Source organism: Typopeltis vanoorti, chromosome 10, assembly GCF_054136105.1.
Source record: "Typopeltis vanoorti isolate ZY-2024b chromosome 10, IOZ_Tvanoo_1.0, whole genome shotgun sequence".
Classification (NCBI taxonomy): domain Eukaryota; kingdom Metazoa; phylum Arthropoda; class Arachnida; order Uropygi; family Thelyphonidae; genus Typopeltis; species Typopeltis vanoorti.
In genome coordinates this window covers 64,904,748-64,925,511 of record NC_143558.1, presented here as the reverse complement: position 1 = coordinate 64,925,511, position 20,764 = coordinate 64,904,748, and the positions used below count along the sequence as shown (strand labels likewise).

General features: G+C 36.9%; 1 protein-coding gene across 3 annotated transcripts in view; it reads right to left on the bottom strand.

Annotated features, from left to right (window-relative positions):
- The window catches only part of LOC150102474 (serine/threonine-protein kinase Genghis Khan-like), a 550,831-nt gene that overhangs the window by 296,635 nt on the left and 233,432 nt on the right, over positions 1-20,764 (bottom strand). For all 3 annotated transcript variants that reach the window (XM_090399333.1, XM_090399335.1, XM_090399334.1), the window contains exons 11-12: positions 14,545-14,672; positions 7,087-7,218 (exon numbers count right to left, since the gene is read on the bottom strand). In XM_090399333.1, coding sequence (XP_090255459.1) covers positions 7,087-7,218; positions 14,545-14,672 — 260 coding nt within the window. The remainder of the gene's footprint in view (positions 1-7,086; positions 7,219-14,544; positions 14,673-20,764) is intronic.

Here is a 20,764-nt window from a genome sequence, read left to right as displayed (position 1 = left end):
GGAATCTTGCAAAGAAATCATTCATTAAGAATCCAACATATTAAACTTACCAACAAAGAGAAATACCTGCACATCAGCTGAAATCAAAAGTGAAACTTCTTCACTTTATGTATAAATTTGCAATTTTACCTTATGTTCTATGTACTTTAATCTTTTGATCACTACTAGAATTAAATTAGAGAATGTCTTGAAGGAAGAATTTTGATAATATTAATTTTAAACCTCACTTAAGCTGTATAGATTAACTGTGAGTCACCAGATAGTTACTAAGTAATAATTCTTAGAAAGTATATAAGTACACGTGTCCAGTGTAACGCTGGCGGCAGTAGCTTACACGGAACGTACGTTGACGCATATTCCGTGAATCCAAGAGCATAACATTGTCAGGAAAGCAAGGGATGAACCCAAGGGGGTGAAAAGATTTGGGTCGTGTGCATAAGGGACTCCGAAATTAGTGCATGCTCTAACGAAGAATATAAGGTGGACGAGCACCGTATCGGGGAGCTCTCTTCACATATTGTTTTCCTGTTTGGTGGCTTGGAAGTCAGCGGGAGTTCACATAAGGGGGGGGGGGGGATGAAGTGTCTGTGCTAAGATAAGATGTCGGACAGCAGGCTTTCTTGAAAATGGAGAAGGATTCTATGCAGAGCTGAAGGTAAAAAATTTCCAGTCCTAGCAGAATCACGCCATCGCTGAGAAGTCCCATCGAGTTGTTCCTGAAACGCAAAGATTTAAGTCCGTTTTCGGTAGAAATAATGAAGATAGCGTAACCCCTATGTATGGACAGCCAATATACAAGAAGTAACCAGACATACATGTGGTGCTGAAAGACGCAGAAAAAGTTCGGTAAGGTGAAATTACTCTATTTTTGTATATAAAATTTATTAGAAGAGAGAAGATTGTTTACAAATGTGAAATTAAGAGCAGTATTCTAAATAACTCTGTGGACAGTCTCTAATTAGAAGGTTAACCTCCTTTGAGAGAGTAAGAAGAATTGTTTGGAAAAGATCTTTAGTAATTGTATGTGATAGGATTAGCTTAATGAGATCAGAATTGTGGATTTTAGTAACTGAGTAACATTAGAATGTTTGTTTTTATTATCTTATGAATAGCATTACAGAAAAAAGGAATTTTAGTTTTAACTTCATATCATTTGCTATCTATCCCAATTTTCAATTATTGTGTTTTACGAAGTTTCACAAGCTTTAATTTAATTTAGACTATGTTAACCTCTTAACTCGAGTTTCATTTAGTATCGAGTCATAATTGAGTGTATGAATTTTGTATTCTGTTTAGATATTCCAATAAACGTCATATTTACCTAAAACCTGAGTCATGCCTGATTACGATTCCAAACTACCACTTATGAAAATAGAACCTATTTTGCCAGGAATAAATTAGAAAGAGTATATAATTATAGATTTTGGTCACGACTGCAGTCTGAATCTATAGAGCAGCATTAAAGTAAAGTATTGTGTGAGAACGGCTAAGAGTCTAGTATTGTCTCCCTGAGTAGAAACCTTTTCTACTATAGGATACTGGCTGGCACAGCATAATAAAAATTTGCCAGTATCTGAAGAGGAAACAGTCCTAGATATAAATAGATGTAAGCATATTAGGCCCGATATCTGAAGAAGTAAAATAGCGATAGAAGGATATAATAGGAAGATATAAATCAGAAAATATAGAGAAAGCAACAACCTAACAATACAACAGCCGGTAGGATTTTAATTGATAAGGTTTTAAATAAGAAAGGATTTAATCAAGTAACAAACTAATCAAGTATAAATCGCATAAATAAAAATATATTACACCGGCTAGTCAAAGTGTGCGAAATTGCTGAGACTATAGGCATTTCAAAAGAAAATGTAGGATATATTTTGCATGAAGAATTGCAAATGAAAAAGCTTTGCGCAATGTGGATGCCAAGCTTGCTCACAGAAGATCAAAAACACACTTGCATGAAAATCTCTGAACAGTGCTTGGAGGATTTTAAAAAGAATAAAACTGATTTTGTGCATCAATTTATAACTATGGATAAGACTTGGATTCACCATTACACACCAGAATCCAAAGAGTGGACAGAAGCCAGTTGATCAGCGCCAAAGAAGACAAAGTCGGTTCCATCAGCAGGAAAGGTCATGGCATCAGTGTTTTGGGATGCTAAAGGCATTTTGTTTATCAATTATCTTGAAAAGGGTAAAACAATAACCAGGAATATTATTCCAATCTTTTAACCAGACTAGATGAAAAAATTCATGAGAAAAGACACACTTTGCAGAAGAAAAAAATCATCTTTCATCAGGACAATGCACCTGCCCACAAAGGTGTTTTGGCAATGGAAAAATTAAGGGGTCTACACTATGAATTGTTGGAACATCCACCCTATTCCCCAGATTTGGCTTCCTCTGACTTCTATCTCTTCCCAAAACTAAAACTCTTTCTTGCTTGTCAGCATTTTTCTTCGAATCAAGAGGTGATTGCGACTGTGGAGAGAGAGGGGTATTTTGCAGATCTTACTGAGAAACCACTACACAGATGAGATAATGGCACTAAGCATTGCTGAAATAAATGTATTAGTCTTAAGGGAGATTATTTTGAAAAATAAAAATAATTTTGAAATTATAAATTTGTTTTTTCATTGTTAGGCCGAGAACCTTTCAGACCACTCTCATATCTGTAAAAGTAGCTAAATAAAAGCCATGAAAAAGCCTGGTAAGAATACAAGAGATAAACATAGTGAAGTGGGCAAAACATTCTGAAGGTTGCTGAAAAACTTAGAAATGGGGAAATTATTTCAAAAAGTATGAAATGCTATAAGCAGTCAAAAAAAAAGCAGTGGTAGAAAATATTGCAGTCTGGAGTGCATATCAAGGTACACAAAAAGCAGGGGTAGAACAGATTATATTCATCCAGAAATGCTCAAATATGAAAGAGTAACAACTTTTCAGTGGTTAATTCAGAAGAGAAGGCTTAGTCCAGGGATGGTCAACTTTTATGTTCCATGTGCCAATTTTTTCATGTATGAGTTCAGATGGGCCATCCAACTCTTGTACCCTTAAAAACTCCCTGTAAAAATATGTTAATATAGACATGATATATTTACTTGTATTTACTAGAATCTATTTTTGGATTTTCTAGGCACGATCTTCTCGTTAAAAAAAAAGTTAAAATTATCATCAATTCCTCTTATAAAAAGTGCTTAACTAGGCTACATCACATGTGTCAGCAGATTTATCCAAAGGCTAAAGAAAAGAAAGTACAAGCACGGACAAGGTCTTTCAGTTGCTCATATCATGTCTTTTATTATGTGAGAAAGTGTTTTCACTAAGAGTGACAACGGTTTTTTTCTGATGGATTTGCTATAAATAAGAACCCATTTTTTCACTGTTCATTGAATTCACACTTACTATCATCTGTTTTTCTTTTGCTCTGTTATGGATAAGTGAATGTAAAAACAAGGCTTAATTTTCAAAAAAAAAAGTACAAAACTGCAAATGTTCACAAAGGTAGACCAAAGCACAACTCTGTAATGCAGGAGTATCAGTTGTAAGCTGACTGACAAAAACCTGTGACACACTGCTGTTGCTAACACTTGGTGCCTAAGGATCAAATAAGTGAATAGGCAAAGATGTGCATGAAACAAAAATTGCTAAAAATAGTTACTAAGTTGTAGCCTTTTTTCTACAAATCTACAAAAAACTTTTTTATTATTATCACATTTGGGTCCAATATGCCACTTTTGGATCCCTGGCTTAATCAGAAGATCAAATGTGAAAAGGGAAATAAAACAAAGTCAAAATTACCGAGAAATTTCCCAAATGAGTGTTCAAGATTTCTGCAAGCCTATACAAAAAAAGATTAAAATAAAAAAAAACTATAGAAGAGAAACTCAGGGAAGAAAAAAATAGTTTGCTTTCTGGGCCTCATTATCCATCCATCTTCTTTGGAAATACCTGTCATCCTGATGAAATTCGAATCACTTATAATTTACCTTTTTTATTTTTACAATTTTATCTAACTTTTATTTTGCCATAACTTGATATTTAAGTATTTTTCTCCATGATCTTTAGATACACGTATCAATAACTCACCTATTTCCAACTTGAGTTGCTCATTAATACTCAGCTATAACTTATGCTGTAGCACGCCTTTGAAAGCAACCATTAAGGAACACTGCTTTAGAGATGCTTCATTAAATATTCAGCTTGCTATCTATTTGTATAGAACCAAACAGGAAAACCATGAACTTCATTATCATCAAATTCCTGATGTGTGCCCTAAGGGGGTATACAGGATAATTATGATAGTACTACATAACACAGTTACACCATTACTAACTTCCAATCAACAATTTTCCTCTAAATTAATCTGTTTTCTCTCAAGACTCCAACATTATCAGATCTTATATTTCTATCTTCTAAGATGCTTTTTAGTGTACAATCCATCTACATCTTGGTCTGTCTTCCTCTGAGTCTTTTTCCTTCCAACATGGCAAAGAACACTTGTTTTGCTATTCTTTCCTCCCCATTCTATTTAAGTAACCATACCACTTGAGCGATTAGCTCTACTAACACATTCCTGAATGCTATTAATGGTCAGTTCTTTCCTAATATCCTGATTTTTAATGTATTACTGCCATTGACATTTGTTCACTCCACTAATCTTTCTAAGAACTCTTATATCAGAGGTCCCCAGTCTTTTATCAAGTGTTTTATTTCTATCCCAGCTCTCATACAGATCCATAAGTTTTTATATCAAGTGTTTTATTTCTATCCCAGCTTTCATACAGATCGATAAGTTAAAAAATTGGTTTGAACACTGTCTTGTATATAGCTTTATATAAAGTGAATGAAAAATGCATCAAGCCTCTTCCAGGATGTTAAAATTAGAAGCAGACCAGAAATAGATACAGATCATTATTTAGTGCAAGCCAAATTAAGGTTTCCACCAAAGTAGTAACAAAAAATACATATACTATTTATATTTATTTATACAAATAAATAAACTAGAGAAACAAAATAATGATATCTGATTAATAGTGATGTTGGTAATTTTATGGGAAGATTTCATAAAAAGAGAGTGGTTTGATAGTAATGATGTAACTATGTCATAGTACTATCATGTTATTCTATACACCCTTCTGAGGATATGTTCAGGAATTTCATGATGATGATGAGAAACAAAATCTAATTACAAAGCAAGACTACTAAATGAAATAAGTAATAAGAAATTTATACCAGCAAAGAAATAATAACTATTCAGATAAAATACAAGAAAATGAAGACACAGAGAAAGAATGGAATAACATTATTACATTGCAACATATAAGTCTAGGGCCACACAAAAATCATCATAAAAAATGACGTGCAGAAAAACAAAACAAAACAAAAAAATTGAAAATAAAAAGCTAGTATTTAAAAGATGACTAAGTAGTAAAATACAAGAAGACAAAATGAATATACAAAAGATGTGCAAAAGACAAAAGAGAAACCAGAGAGAGAGAGAGAAATGGGAAAATTTTGTATCAAACCTAGAAAGTGATATACAAAAAATAAGACCCAATGCCTATAAAATACTACAGCATATGAATGCAGATATAAAAGAAATTGCAAATACATATTTGAAAATAGATTTAAAAGAATTCCTAGATTACTTTACAGATTTCTGGATAGATAATACTATCAAAAAATTACACAAAAAAAAATGTACTCATTTAGATGACATAATAACAATGAAAGAATTAAAGGAAAACCTAAGTAAAATAAAAAATAGTAAATCAGCAGAAGATGGGATAAACTCTGAACTGTATAAGTTTGCTGGAAAACTACTTCACTAGAAATTATTAAACATTTTAAATAAAATATATATAATACAAGTGAACAAATACCAAGATAATGGAATAAAAGTATAGCAATACCAATATTTAAAAAGGGAGATAAAAGAAAATCTGTTAATTATGAGGTATTAGTTTATTGAAATGTTACAAAACATATAACAGATTAATTAATGAAAACTTGAAAATATATAGTAAAAAAAAATATTATTAGAATGACAAAATGGATTTTGAAAAAGATGCTCTACAATGGATGAAGCATTTTGTTTAAAATTACTGATAGAGAAGAAGAGAAAACTCAGCTTTTATTTGCAGATTATTAAAGTGCATTCTGTGAAGTAAAAAGACATTCATATATTAGAAAGAATAAATTAATGGCTATATGGTGACATAAAAGAGATGAGGCTTTTTCTCTATCTCTCCATTTATCTATCTGTCTTTTCTTTCTCCTAATACTATTAGGATCTTTTGCATTCCCTATATTAACTACTCTAGGCCTATGATGAACAACCCTTTACTTTTTCACCTCAATAAAGGTCAAAACCTGTCTGGGTACTGGCCCCTCCCATAATGCATAGCATTATACATGTCTCTAAGGATATGTGCCTTCCATTACAAGATACTAAGGCAACTAATGTGAAGTCATTGGCCTCTATATACAAGTAGCCTAATTGTGAGGTTACTTCATGTGCAAACTTTGTTTGCTTACTCTTGGATAAAGGATGAAACTTTTATCCAAGAATACAATTTCTTGGCATCATTAACTTATTCTATTATCTCATCTTCCTTTTACCCTCTTTTACCTTGCGGTGTCGAGGGTTTATTAATCATCAGACTCAAACCGTTCACAGGATAAGATGGTCAGCCCTATGCGCTGGTGTATCCTATGTCCTGTAGTGTTGAGTTCTCAAGGCCGGTTTGCCTTCTTTGCAGGATGAAAAACCCTACTGTCCGTGCCCAAGACCAGCTAACTTGGCTATGGCTGAGGAAGATCCTTAAGCTCCTCACGTCACCAAGGAATCGAACCTAGGAGGACACTCCTTCCCCAAGCATGTGGTTGCGAAGCGCACAGCCACTAGGATAACAGCGTGGACTTTATTCTATTATAATGAATAAAAATAGTAATTTATATGTGCTTAATATGCATAAACTTTTAACCATATTTAGTTAATAAATGTTCTTTTATACAAACACAATTTACTAAAGCCAAAACAGAGTTACTCTAAAACAGAAGAATGTAATTTATGTACCTGAATTTTTCTTCTTTACAGTATTAATTTCATCTTGCAATTTTCTCACTTCAGTCTCTGTGCTATTTCCTTTTCCTATATTATCTTCTCCATCCACAATATTCTTCTGTTGTTGAATGACCTTTGCAGTATCTGCAATTTAATAAAATACTACATTTCCAGGCATCAAGAGATGCAAGACAATTTCATTTAGAAATTATGACCAACAATGCCTCATGCAACTGCATTTTTGTTCCATGTAATGACAGATTTTTCTCTGTTTTTAGTCCAGTCATAAAAATAACTATAAAATGTTGCTATCCATTCCAGAGATGTATAGCAACATAGTGACAGACTTTCTTATTATCATGAATAATGAAAAGAGCAATAAGATATTCAAAAGAGATTACCTATGCTGTCCATACTATTCTGCCAAAAATCACAGACCAACCTTCTGAATGCAGGAAAATGGATGCAACTATTCTGTTGCATCAAGAAGACTATTAGAGGTATGTTTGGAGGTTATTGTTTTTGTGTGTTCAATGAGTACAAGGAAAGAACTGAAGGTATTTCATATGGAATAATAATCTGATATCATTTGGGGAAAATGTCCTGTATATGTCGCTGTCTTGGTGAAATGAAAGTTCATAAGTAACAGTGAGCCTAGTGTAAGACTAGGTAAGATTTATTTCTTTATTTATTCTTATGGCAAAAGCAGCTACAGGTCAATGTCCAGAGCAGAAAGCCAATCCAGGGCCTCATCTGTCACCATGGATGTCCTGGAGGCCACCATGAAATTGGTGACTTGGGCAGTCTTACTAGGTAAGATTAAGACATTGGCAATGAGAGCTGATACACCCCAAGAAGGCTAATTACCTTGTCTCCAATCAGGCCCCAGAAAATCTGCTTTGGGAAATGTAAGCAGAGTATACTTTAGAAGGCTAAAGAAAACTGTGGAAAAGGGCAAGCTGAGTTAAGATCATATAGATATCAGGATCAGAGTTTAATTTTATAACACACAGTTGAAATTCTGGCAATATAACAAGAATTTGTTCTAAGTTTTGTATATCTGGAAAAAGCACAATTTTTTGCAAGAAAAAAGCTGTTCAGAATGCTACAGTTATATAGGATAAATGGACACTATCTCCACCCTTATTCATTAGCTATATGAATTATATTATGAAAGAAAGCAGCATTAAACCTGATATCAGAATCAGAGATATCAAATGCAGCTCTTTACTTTATGCAGGTGTTGTTGTTGTTGTTGTAGAACTCCTAAACAAATCCACTGGAGGTCTCCAGGATTCTTTAAATTGAATAGCACTTGAATAAATTTGAATTAGCAAAAGGTCAATTATGAACCTATAGAAACAAGTAAAGCAGTTCAGCTATTTAGGCACAATTTTTAGTGAAGATAACAAATTGAATAAGGAAACAGACAACAGAATAAGCAAAGCTGATGTGTTGGGGAACAGCTTGAATATATTTATATGGAATATGAGAGAAATCAGTCAAACCACTAAATAGTGGTATACAAGATGTTCAAAACCAATGGATTGAGTATTGGATTAGAAATAACTCAATTAAAGAATAGAGACCACAAATATAAGAGTTCTGAGACAAATTAAGTGAGTAAGCAAATGGCATCAATAGTAGAATTATTAAAAAATGATTATATTTAGGAAGTAACTTGACATTGTTAGCATTTGAGTGTGTGAGCAGAGCTAAATAAGAGTATGGTCACTTAAACTGAATGAGAAAAGTTAGCAAGCATGTGTTTAATGGCAAAATGGCAGGGAAAAAAAAAAGATCTAGGTTGACTAATGCAATCAGAAGTGCCCTAGAAGAAATATAAAATCTGACAATAAGTGACAGAGAAATTTGGAGAAAAACTGATGACAGGAGATTAGTAATAATGCAAACTTAATCATGTAGTACTATAATATTATCTTATATTGTGATATTATATTAGTTGTAACTTTATTACAAAAAGTTAGTAAATTATTAAGACATGGCAGACCCTTCACAAAGCCACATTACTCCCTCACATTCTTATATATACACCTGTGAAGTATATATAAGAATATATACCTCACAGGTATATATTCTTATCCATCCATTCCTGAATTCTCTCTTTGGCTAACTTTTCCAGTACTTTTATCACCACTCTCTCTTGAGATACTGATTGGTCTATAATTTGCTACTGTAGTCTTAGAGTCTCACATATGCAAAGGAATTATTTTACCCTCCATCTTTGGGACTTTGTCAGAGCTGAGACATATAACTATAAATTCAGATGTAGGCCACAGTAATTAACTTTTTAACAATATGTAAATATTTTGTCTTAAGTATCATAAGACATCATCAGTACAGTTATTAAACAACAATAGGAATTACATTCAAAAAAACACATTAGTGTGCATGATTACACTGGAATCCCTCTATGTATACAGCAGCATGTTTAACGACTAAATACTATTGGGCTGTAATTAAATTAAATTAAAACATAACTGACATTTATTTTATACAGTTGAGGATAACAATTTCCCAGACTTTTGGGATAGTGAGAGAGAGTCATCACAGTTAAGATTGGGTCTGTGCCATAAGGCTTCAGCACTTTCTTTATACAAATGCTCATGTTTATATATGGATTGATGTAGTAGTAGTTTGGTGTATTGCCACTGGATTCTGTGGTTGGCATTTTCAACTCCATGTTGTGCAAGACCAGATTTGTGAGGTTTGATAAGACGATGTGGTCTTGATGTTCAGAGATGCGTTTATTTACAGATCTTCCTGTTTGTCCATAGTAAGATAAGTTACAAGAACACAGCACTACGTATATGCCAGGTAGCATCAGTGGTAAGAGTCTCTCCATATAAGAGAGACATGTTAAATAGCTTAGTCAGAGGCATTGATAATTCCCTTGCACTTTCTGGTAAAATACAAGCTGATATCTCATCTAATTCCATGACTGGAATATTCTGCAATTTCCATTCACAATGCCTATTCTCACACTAGTCCCTCTCATAGCAACATCCTTACTTGCGTGATGTACCCTTGCAAAGTGGTCACTCAGTAACTCAACTATTTTGTCTGTTTCTCTCATCTCATTACCATCAACACTTGTTAAAGTTATCCTTCCACAGTCATTCTTCCTCTTACTTGCCACATAACAAAAGAACCCTTTGGGATTTCCTCTGTCTGGCCTGTTGGGTTAATTTCTTCTCAAAAATCTGATTTTGCCTTCATTACCATGCTGGTCATGTTTCTTGCCTGAATCTTGCACTGTTCGTGAGCTTGCTGGTTTACTTCTTGTATACCCTCTACAACATTTTTGTTTTTTGCAGCCCCTGTTTAATGATTCTACTCATCCATTTAACTCCTACCTGATTAATCTTCTTGACCTTGGGTATATAATAATAATCTAATACTGCTTCCTTCGGTTACCCCTTGACCATCCCCTGTGTACTTTTAATATTCTTTCCTTGAAGATTTTTATGCTATGGGACAGCTTCAAGCTGCCTCCTGAGCTTGTCTCCCAATGATATATACCACTTCTTTACTGAACATTCCACAAACTCTCAAGTCAAAATCACCTGATCACTCTCCCCAATTGGAGACAATGTGGCCACCTTGGTTATGGACAGATCTTCTGATCTTATGACTAGATCCAACACTTTCATACCTCGAGTCCCATCTGTCCCATGCAGTCAAATTTTGAATATATCACTGCGTATCCGAACCAATGATTCGATTTTAAATTTGTGGATTCAGGAACTTTCTGATTGAAAGTTTCAATAAAGAAGTTTGCTAATTGAGATGTATTGGGGGAAGCGAGGAGAGAAACAGTGGCAAGTCAATGGCCATCCCTTCTTTTTGAAGATAGAAATTGTTTTGTCATATGCCAGAGTGCAGTACATAGGCAGAGGTGCATGATGTAAATGCTGACCAAGAGATCTTGGTTATGTAGAAAGTATTTTACCTTGGGTATAATAAATGTTAAAGATACCAAGCTATTTTAAACCTGGTTTTACTCCATTTCCGAAGTAAGCAAACAGACAAACAAGTCAAGTTTGCACCTGCAAGTGTTGCAAGTCTAGCTGACCCTGCACGTAGTGCAAGACCAAGGCAACTCATGGAAAAATAGAATAAGCTCTGATCACTAATCTTAATATTTGCCCTTAATGCAAAGCACATCTCCTGGAGGAGATGTATGATGCTTTGTACTATCCAGATCGGTTTCGACCTTTATTGAGGTCTCATTTATTCAGGCTTCCACTGATGAGACCTCAATAAAGGTCGAAACCGGTCTGGGTAGTGGCTCCTTGCCTTTAATACAAAGCATCATACATCTCCTCCAGGAGATGTGCTTTGCATTAAGGGTAAATATTAAAATTAGTGATCAGAGCTTATTCTATTTTTACCATGAGTTGCCTTGGTCTTGCACTACGTGCAGGGTCAGCTAGACTTGCAACACTTGCAGGCGCAAACTTGACTTGTTTGTCTGTTTGCTTACTTCGGAAATGGAGTAAAACCAGGTTTAAAATAGCTTGGTATCTTTAACAGATCTTGGTTATCTAAAATGTCTCTAATTTTCATAATAAAGCATTACTTTTTTTACTGGAAAAGAGGGAGAGTCCTACCAACTCTTTAATGTTGATAATTTTTTGGCTAGGTAATATGCAGGATTGTGAATTCTTTCTGCTACCAAACTCAGTGGTAATTCTGGATTTTGGTAAGCCTGTAGATTCTTGCTGGTATTGAACAGTGTGATATTAATTCTTTCATAATCTCAAAAGGCTAAGTAATAACACCTTCCAGTAATTTTTTTGGTTTTCTGATTTGATTCTTTTTGTGGAGTTGTAGTTGACAGCTATGGACACCAGTAAGTTCATTATCTGTATGTAAACTATGTTGTTTAATTAAGCCAACTGTCATATTCCTTTTGTCAGCTCTTTTGTTTCTAGATATATAATTACTTATTCATTTTTAAGAGATCTTGTCATTTGCTACTTTATCTTCCTTGGTTAAGTTCCTGGAAGGAACTGTGATATTTTATAAAAAAGCTACTTGGGCAGACTCTACTTCTGACCAATGCAGTAATAGAAAAAATTAAAAAATATAAACATAAATGGATGGAAAACGTTCAAAGAATGAAAACAGAAAGATTACCAAAACAAGCCTTAAAGTGCAAGCCATTAGGAAAAAGAAAACCAGGACGTCCTCTTAAACGATGACTTTTAAGGCCGGAACAAGCCATGGTAGGCCTAAATCCTTGATATGCATGATGATGATGATGATGATTAAGATACAGGAATTTTAAGCCTTTTTTTAGTGTAATACAGCATATCTAATTTATCAAAAGCTTGAGGAACAAACGAAAATTTTAGGCCTCTGTTGAGCAGCGAAAGAACTTCTTAAGAGAATGGATGCAATTGTTGATTCTTTGTTGTTGACATAGCTTGCCAAATTCAGAAATGATCTGTACTTTGCTGTGTTGAAATTAAAAGTGGCTGTATTGGTAATTCTTTCTAGAGTTTCCAAGATGTCTAGATTAAGCAAATCTGATAATCTCTTTTGCAGCTCCTTTATTTTATTCTGAATGGGTGACCCCATCCAGAATAAAATAAAGGAGCTGATTCTTTCTTGTTTTTGAAACTGTTCTCTTAGTAAAGCATTCTCTGTGTGAGAATAAATCTAAAGAGCTTTGTTGGAACCAAACTTCTTTTTCAGCTTGATGCAATTTGGGATCAAGTTGCTGTATTAGCATATTTCTGAAAATGTTATACGATTAAATTAGATATATATTTGAGTATCCATTCCATGGATGATGAGGATCCTTTCATTGAATGATTCTGAATTGTGAAAAGCACTCATTATACTAGAATTCAATCTGGCAATTGTCCAGAATAAAATAAAAGCACTACTCAGGTTTAATTAATTCAGACATATGAGAAAATTTTGGGCAGAAAGCTCGTGAATCCACAAATTTAAAACTGACAATCTGGCTCAGAATGGATGTATTTGTAATTTGGCTATGTAGTCACCAAGTCTTAAATGATTTCCTTGGTTATTTAAACAAATAACACATGCACACACAAGGCTGATCTGAAAAGTTCTCAGCCTAAAAATGAAAAAATGAATTTATAATTCGAAAATTATTTTTATTTTTCAACATAATCTCCCTTAAGACTAATATATTTATTCCAGCGATGCTCCAGCACCATTATTCCATCTCTGTAGTGGTTCTCAGTAAGATCTGCAAAATACCCTTCTACAGCTGCAATCACCTCCTGATTCGAAGAAAAACGCTGACCAGCAAGGAAGAGTTTTAGTTTTGGGAAGAGACAGAAGTCAGAGGGAGCCAAATCTGGGGAATAGGGTAGATGTTCCAACAATTCACAGTGCAGATCTCTTAATTTTCTCATTTCCAAAACCCCATTGTGGGTAGGTGCATTGTCCTGATGAAAGATAATTTTTTGATTCTGCAAAATATTTTGTTTTCTCACAAAATTTGTGAGAAAACAAAATATTTTCTCACAAATTTTTTCATCTAGTCTGGTTAAAAGATCGGAATAATATTCCCCAGTTATTGTTTTACCCTTTTCAAGATAATTAATAAACAAAATGCCTTTAGCATCCCAAAACACTGATGCCATGACCTTTCCTGCTGATGGAACCGACTTTGTCTTATTTGGCACTGAACAACCGGCTTCTGTCCACTGATTTGACTTCTGTTTGGATTCTGGTGTGTAATGGTGAATCCAAGTCTCATCCACAGTAATAAATCGATACACGAAATCAGTTTTATTCTTGTTAAAATGTTCCAAGCACTGTTCAGAAATTTTCACACAAGTGTGTTTTTGATCTGCTGTGAGCAAGCATGGCATGCATCTTGTGCAAAGCTTTTTTATTTGCAATTCTTCATGCAAAATATATCCTACACGTTCTTTTGAAATGCCTATAGTCTCAGCAATTTCACACACTTTGACTCGCCAGTCATCCAATACCATATCATGCATGCACATACCCCCCCCCACCGAGTTCCGGACTGGTGGGCCAGTTCTCCTTGAATTCTGATGTCTCAAATTTTGAAAATTCTGAAGGGGGGTTCCGCCCCCTGGCACCTACAGTGCCCAACCCCCCCGAGTTCTGGACTGGTAGGCCAGTTCTCCTTGAATTCAGATGACTCGAAAGGGGGGTTCTGCCCACCCCAGCACCTGTGGTGCCCAACCCCCTGAGTTCCGGACTGGTAGGCCTGTTCTCCTTGAATTCTGATGACTCGACACTCAGGGTAGCCCTGAGTTTCAAAATGTTTCAAATAACTTGACAAAAAACACGTGACACAAAAACATTACAAAAAAAGTTTATCATTTTATATTATAGAGTAGATTATGCACATACATATATAAATTGGTTAAAAATTTCATATATATATATATATATATATATATATATACACATACACACATTTCTTACCCCTGACTCGCTTCATTAATTCAGCTTTTTCTTCTTCCAATTTTTCTACTTTTTTCTCCCAATTTTTATACACTAAATTGTCCAGTTCATCACAATTTCCAATGTCCTCTCCAAAACTAAAACTTTTACTAAAAATGTAAATAAATATTATGTAGAAAGATACTTTTTTTTACTACAAATACAGTTAAGACAATTAGGAAATAATGAATTTTTATGATAATAATTAGTAAGTTTTTACATTGTTAATGGTCTAAAATCAACTGGATGCATACAGACTGCACTAAAAAAGTATATAAATCTCTATCACAGGTTTTGACTTCAATAAAGGTCAAAACTGGTCTAGGTAGTGACCCTTCCCATAATGCATAGCATTATACATACCAGCAAGGAGATGTGCTTTGCATTATGGGATACCAAGGCAAGCGATGTGAAGTTATTAGCTTCTTTATTCAAGTTGCCCCAGTCCTGAAAATAGTTCAGGTGCAAACTGTTTGCTTACACTTACACTTGGATGAAGGATTAAATCAAGTATATAATTTCTTGGTATCTTTAATTTCTAGTGCTAGAACATAAACCTAGCACTATAAATATGAAAGAAGAAATCATGGACGTAACGGGGCATAAAAAAAAAAAACCTAAACTGTTCAGATTACGACAAGGAATATAATACTCTATAGGGGAGTATGGCTTTGTAAAAGGTAGGTTCTGCCTCAGTAATTTATTCACATTTTATAATAACGTGACAGTGGAATTAAATAAAGGAAATGGCTACAATATGATACCTGCTGGACTTTGCAAATGCATTTGACAAAATATCACATGGAAAACTATTACATAAGTTGAAGCAAATAGGAATGAATATGTGGCTGGTGGCATCGATAGGGAAGTAGCTTCCCTATCGATATCAGGGGGGCAAGTAGTGTATGGTGGAATGGAATCAAGGTGAATGAGAGTGACTAGCGAAGTGCCCCGGGGCCCGTACTAGGACCACTTCTCTTTGTTACATTAATGATATAACAGAAGATTTGAGAGAGGGGATATGGTGATCAGCATAGAAGAAATTAACAAATTTCAAATTAAATAATTACAAGAAATTTTTCAATATATGGGGGGGTAGGAGGAAAATGAGGGGTTTAAAATGTGGTTAGTAAGGATATATAGACTAAGTTCTTTACTTAGAGAGTGGTGTATGAGTAGAATGGTTTGAATAGGTGGTTGTGAGTGCCCCGAATCAGTTGTTTGCTGATGATGAAAAACTGGGAAGAAAAACAGCTGATAAAGGTGATGTAGATATCTTACATGTGGGATGATTTAAATAAATTGGCAGTGTGGACAAGGACAATGGTTGTCAATTTAATGTTGTAAAATGTAAGGTAATACACTTTGGGATGAAAAGATTACATGCTTCGTATCATATTGATCATACTAGTTTACAGGAAATTTGTGAGGCTAGGAATCTGGTGGTGGTGGTGGATTGAGATTTGAAATTCATAGGACATATTGCAAGAGTTGGCAAAATAGCTCAGAGGATTACTTGGATGCGTGTGAAGAATGCACTGACAAGTAAAGATAGGGAGAATATTATCCCTCAATATAAGGCGATGATTTGGCCATATGTTGCCTATTGTGCACAGATTTGGTCACCTGCTTTTCTTGGGGATCAGGAGGTGGAGAGGATTCAGAGACTAGTGACCAAGCTGGTAACAGGTCTGAGAAATGTTCCTTATGGTGACAGATTGAAGGTGTTTGGGTTGCAGAGTTTAGCTGATAGGAAGAGATGTGATATGATAAAACTTATAAGTTATTAAAGAGATTCTATGAGATCGACAGCAAAGAAAATTTTCAATACATAGGGAGTAAGGGGGAAAACAAGGGGTCACACTTGGAAGTTGTCTAAGAGTGTGTGGGGGGGGGGGGGGGTGGGGGGGGGGGGGGGTGGGGGGGGGGGGGGGTGGGGGGGGGGGGGGGTGGGGGGGGGGGGGGGTGGGGGGGGGGGGGGGTGGGGGGGGGGGGGGGTGGGGGGGGGGGGGGGTGGGGGGGGGGGGGGGTGGGGGGGGGGGGGGGTGGGGGGGGGGGGGGGTGGGGGGGGGGGGGGGTGGGGGGGGGGGGGGGTGGGGGGGGGGGGGGGTGGGGGGGGGGGGGGGTGGGGGGGGGGGGGGGTGGGGGGGGGGGGGGGTGGGGGGGGGGGGGGGTGGGGGGGGGGGGGGGTGGGGGGGGGGGGGGGTGGGGGGGGGGGGGGGTGGGGGGGGGGGGGGGTGGGGGGGGGGGGGGGTGGGGGGGGGGGGGGGTGGGGGGGGGGGGGGGTGGGGGGGGGGGGGGGTGGGGGGGGGGGGGGGTGGGGGGGGGGGGGGGTGGGGGGGGGGGGGGGTGGGGGGGGGGGGGGGTGGGGGGGGGGGGGGGTGGTCACTGTTGATGATGAGTCTCCTCAACATCCTCCTGTCTTGGGATGTCACCACATCCAAGTTCTTTATCCTCAAGTCCTCTTCTACCAGCTCCCTCCATCTCTTCTTTGGCTGCCCACGCTTCCTCCTTCCTTGCACATCCATCTGCATGACCCTTCTTCCCACACATTCGTCCTCCCTCCTCATCACATGACCAAACCATCTCAACCTTGCTTCCTGTATCTTCGCTCCTAAGTTCGTAACTTTCATTGTTCCCCTCACATAGTCATTTCTCAGACGATCCTTTCTGGTCACACCGCACATCCACCTAAGCATTCTCATCTCTGATACTTCCATCCTGCTGATGTTATTTTCCTCAGGGCCACAGTTTCTATAGCATAGGTCATAGCTGGCCTCACTACTGTCCTATAGATTTTACCTTTCAGATCGATCGGCACCCTCTTATCGTATAAAACTCTGGCCATCTCCCTCCAGTTCCTCCAAGCCGCTTGTATCCTGCATCCCACTTCTTTCTCAGCTCCTCCATCTTCTTCCACCATTGAACCTAAGTATCTAAAGTCCCTCACCTTCTTGATGACATTTCCTTCCAGCTCCAGATCTGTCTCCTGGCCACCCTCCACTGTGCAACACATATACTCTGTCTTACGTCTGCTCAGTCTCATACCTCTCTCTTCCAGTACTTTTCTCTATCTTTCCAGTTTAGTTCCTGCTTCTTCTCTTGAATCTGCACAGAGCAAGATGTCATCTGCATACAACATTGTCCAAGGCACATCTTCTCTGACCTCCTCTGTCACAATGTTAAACAGAAACGGACTTAATGCTTACTCTTGATGCAAGTCAACTCTTACTTGAAAACGTTCTGTGTGTCCCAGACAGTTCCGAACACTTGTCTTCACATTTCTGTACATCTCCCACACCAACCTGACATATTTCTCCAGAACCTTCTTCTCCCTCAGACACCTCCAGACTTCTTGCCTTGGCACTCTATCGTATGCTTTCTCCAGATCAATAAATGCCAGATGTAGTTCCCGTTGTTTCTTTCAAAACTTTTCCATCATCTGCCGTAACCCAAAGATAGCATCTGTTGTTGATCTACCAGGCATGAAGCCAAATTGTTCCTTTGCAATCTCCACCTCCTTCCTCAATCTTCCATCAAGAACCCCTTCTAGGATTTTCATTGTGTGGGACAAACTTTATTCCTCTGTAATTTTTATAGTCTTGTGCATCCCCTTTACCCTTGTGTATAGGGACAAGGTACTCTCCCTCTATTCCTCGGGTATATTTTCCTGTTGGCAAACTTTCATGAACAGGTCCCACAGCATGTCAATTCCCTCTCCCCCCAATGCAGTGTATATATAGATATAGTATTATGCAATGCTATATCTATATACACAAATATAGCAATTATGATCAAGTGTGTGTGTGTGTGTGTGTATAAATAAATTAAATAAATCTGTTGTAAAAATTTTCATGCAATTCATCAAAGTCTTGCAGGATCTGCTACACAGCTCAGCCAGATTAGTAAAAATTTCATAGCTGCATCTACAGTCTCATTTCCCTTAATTCTAATATGGCTGAGAGTCTAGCACAGCTGATTAATCAATATTAAGGATCTTCAATTTGCACAAATGTAGAATCTCACGAAGTATTGGATGTGGACTGTATGCAAGAGATAAGCTATCTATATAGAACTCAATGAGTCTGTATAAATCACACACTTCATAGCAGTTTTCTTTTACATGCGCAAGCTGAATTGCATGCAACTCTACAGTGTAATTACTGCAATCAAGTGGGATCTGATTGGATATAATAAAGTCAGGAAATACAGAAGCACAAATAACAGAGGTCTTAGATTTGAAAACATCAGTAGATAGATGGGAAGGAAATCAGAATATTCTGCTCTCTGTGTGTATTAAATAAATACAGGTAAACAGATGGGAAAAACACAATGCTACAGGAGTTTATTACCTTTTATCATAAAACATGTTTCTGATAAGGATCAACATAAGGATCAAAGCTTGATAACTGGTAGGAGATTTCCACTTTATGGAATGTGGAAAAATCACCAGGATTTCAGAAATAACGCTGAATCCTCACCTTCTTACATTATGCCTATTAGTATGTCTTCCCTAGATAATGAATGGACTAAAATAAGATGGCAATTTAGGACTTATATAAAGTTTTACTATTGAGTTTACAAAGTATATTATGCACTACCAGGAAAGAAGTCAACAGGCACTGCCATGGGCAAGGTGCACAGCGCCATGTAAAAAGATCATGTTTGTAGCCAGTATAAATTACATGAATATGATGCTCCCAAGTCAGTGCAACTATGTCTGGGTGAAATGGCTGCAAAAAGGGAACTGGTCAAATGTGAAAAGAGGTGTTGTGATAGGATGCAAAGTTGCAACACTATTTATTCAGCAAACTGCTGAAAAATTGGGACATCCCAGATCAACAATCAGTGATAACATACTGAGATGGAAGCACAGGGAGTCAGCTGCAAGTGCTACCCATTGTGAACGACCCACCACACTCATTGGACGTGAGCATAAGGTGCTATGAAGGATAATATGTAAAAACCATCATTTGTTGGACAACATATTGAATGCAGAGTTTGGGGCATCAACTGTAACAAGAATCTGCAAAAATATTCAGAACCGAGGCCCACAACTTGGGTTTCCATGGTAGGACTGCAATATGCAAGTCCACATTACCTGAACCAACATGCAGCGTCATCGTTAGTAATGTAAAGAGCATGTACAGTGGAGTATGGAAGCTGTGATGAATCACGCAACACAATTCTACCAAGGGGATGGATGGGCGTGGCAGATGCCCAATGAACATCTCTTACCAGAGTGCATAACCCCAACTGTAAAATTAGGAGGTAGCGGTGTGGTGGTATGGTCCTGTTTTTCCTGGTTGGCCTCAGACCTCTGTTCTGTGTTGCCATGAACATTAACTCTGAGAGGTTTCTGAACATTCTGGACAATGCAACACTTCCTGCTTTGTGTCGTTTCTACGGAAATGACCATTGTCTCTTATTGTGTCATAAGGCTGCTGATTGTGTGGTTTGTGAACTTGAATGTCACCACACTTGACCTGGCTCCGCAGAGCCCTAATCTCAATCCTGTTAAGCATCTGTGTGATGAACTTGAGCACCAGGTGAGGTCAAGGGGATGTCTGCCACACAAGTCCAGGACCTCATTATATGTCTACAGGAAGAATGGTCCAAAATGTAAAATATGTAAAATATGCCAATAGGATTTCTGTAGTCTTTGCAGCTGTCCATGGCTTGACTTCTTTCCAAGCAGTGTACTTGACAAGAAATTATATTTTTGTTTTAGTACTTACTATGCAAGTACTAAATTAATCATTTACACTTGCACAAGTACTAAATTTTAATCATTTACACTTGCGTAAATGATTAAAACAACATAATTTCTCGTAAAGTATAATAAAATATGGGACTTAGCTGACAAATTGAATTCTGTATTGGCTTAAAGCAAAAGAAAATTAGAGTACAACATGATGAATGGTTATGTTATTGCTAGGGCATTGTCTAGTTAAACAAGTCACTTGCTGTTTTTGTCAGAGAACCAGAGCAAATAGTGAAAAATCAGGTACTGAAAAACTTAAACTCAATATCAGCAGTGAAATTGCAGAAGAATTAAAGGAGGCTCTTATTTCTAGGTTTGATCCTTAGCTTTAGCATTGCTCTATTATTCTTCAAGGCTTCCAGCATCATTTTTTAAAAATTGTCTTAATTTAACAATATATCTTAAAATGTATCAGTAAAAGTAATAAAATCAACAAAA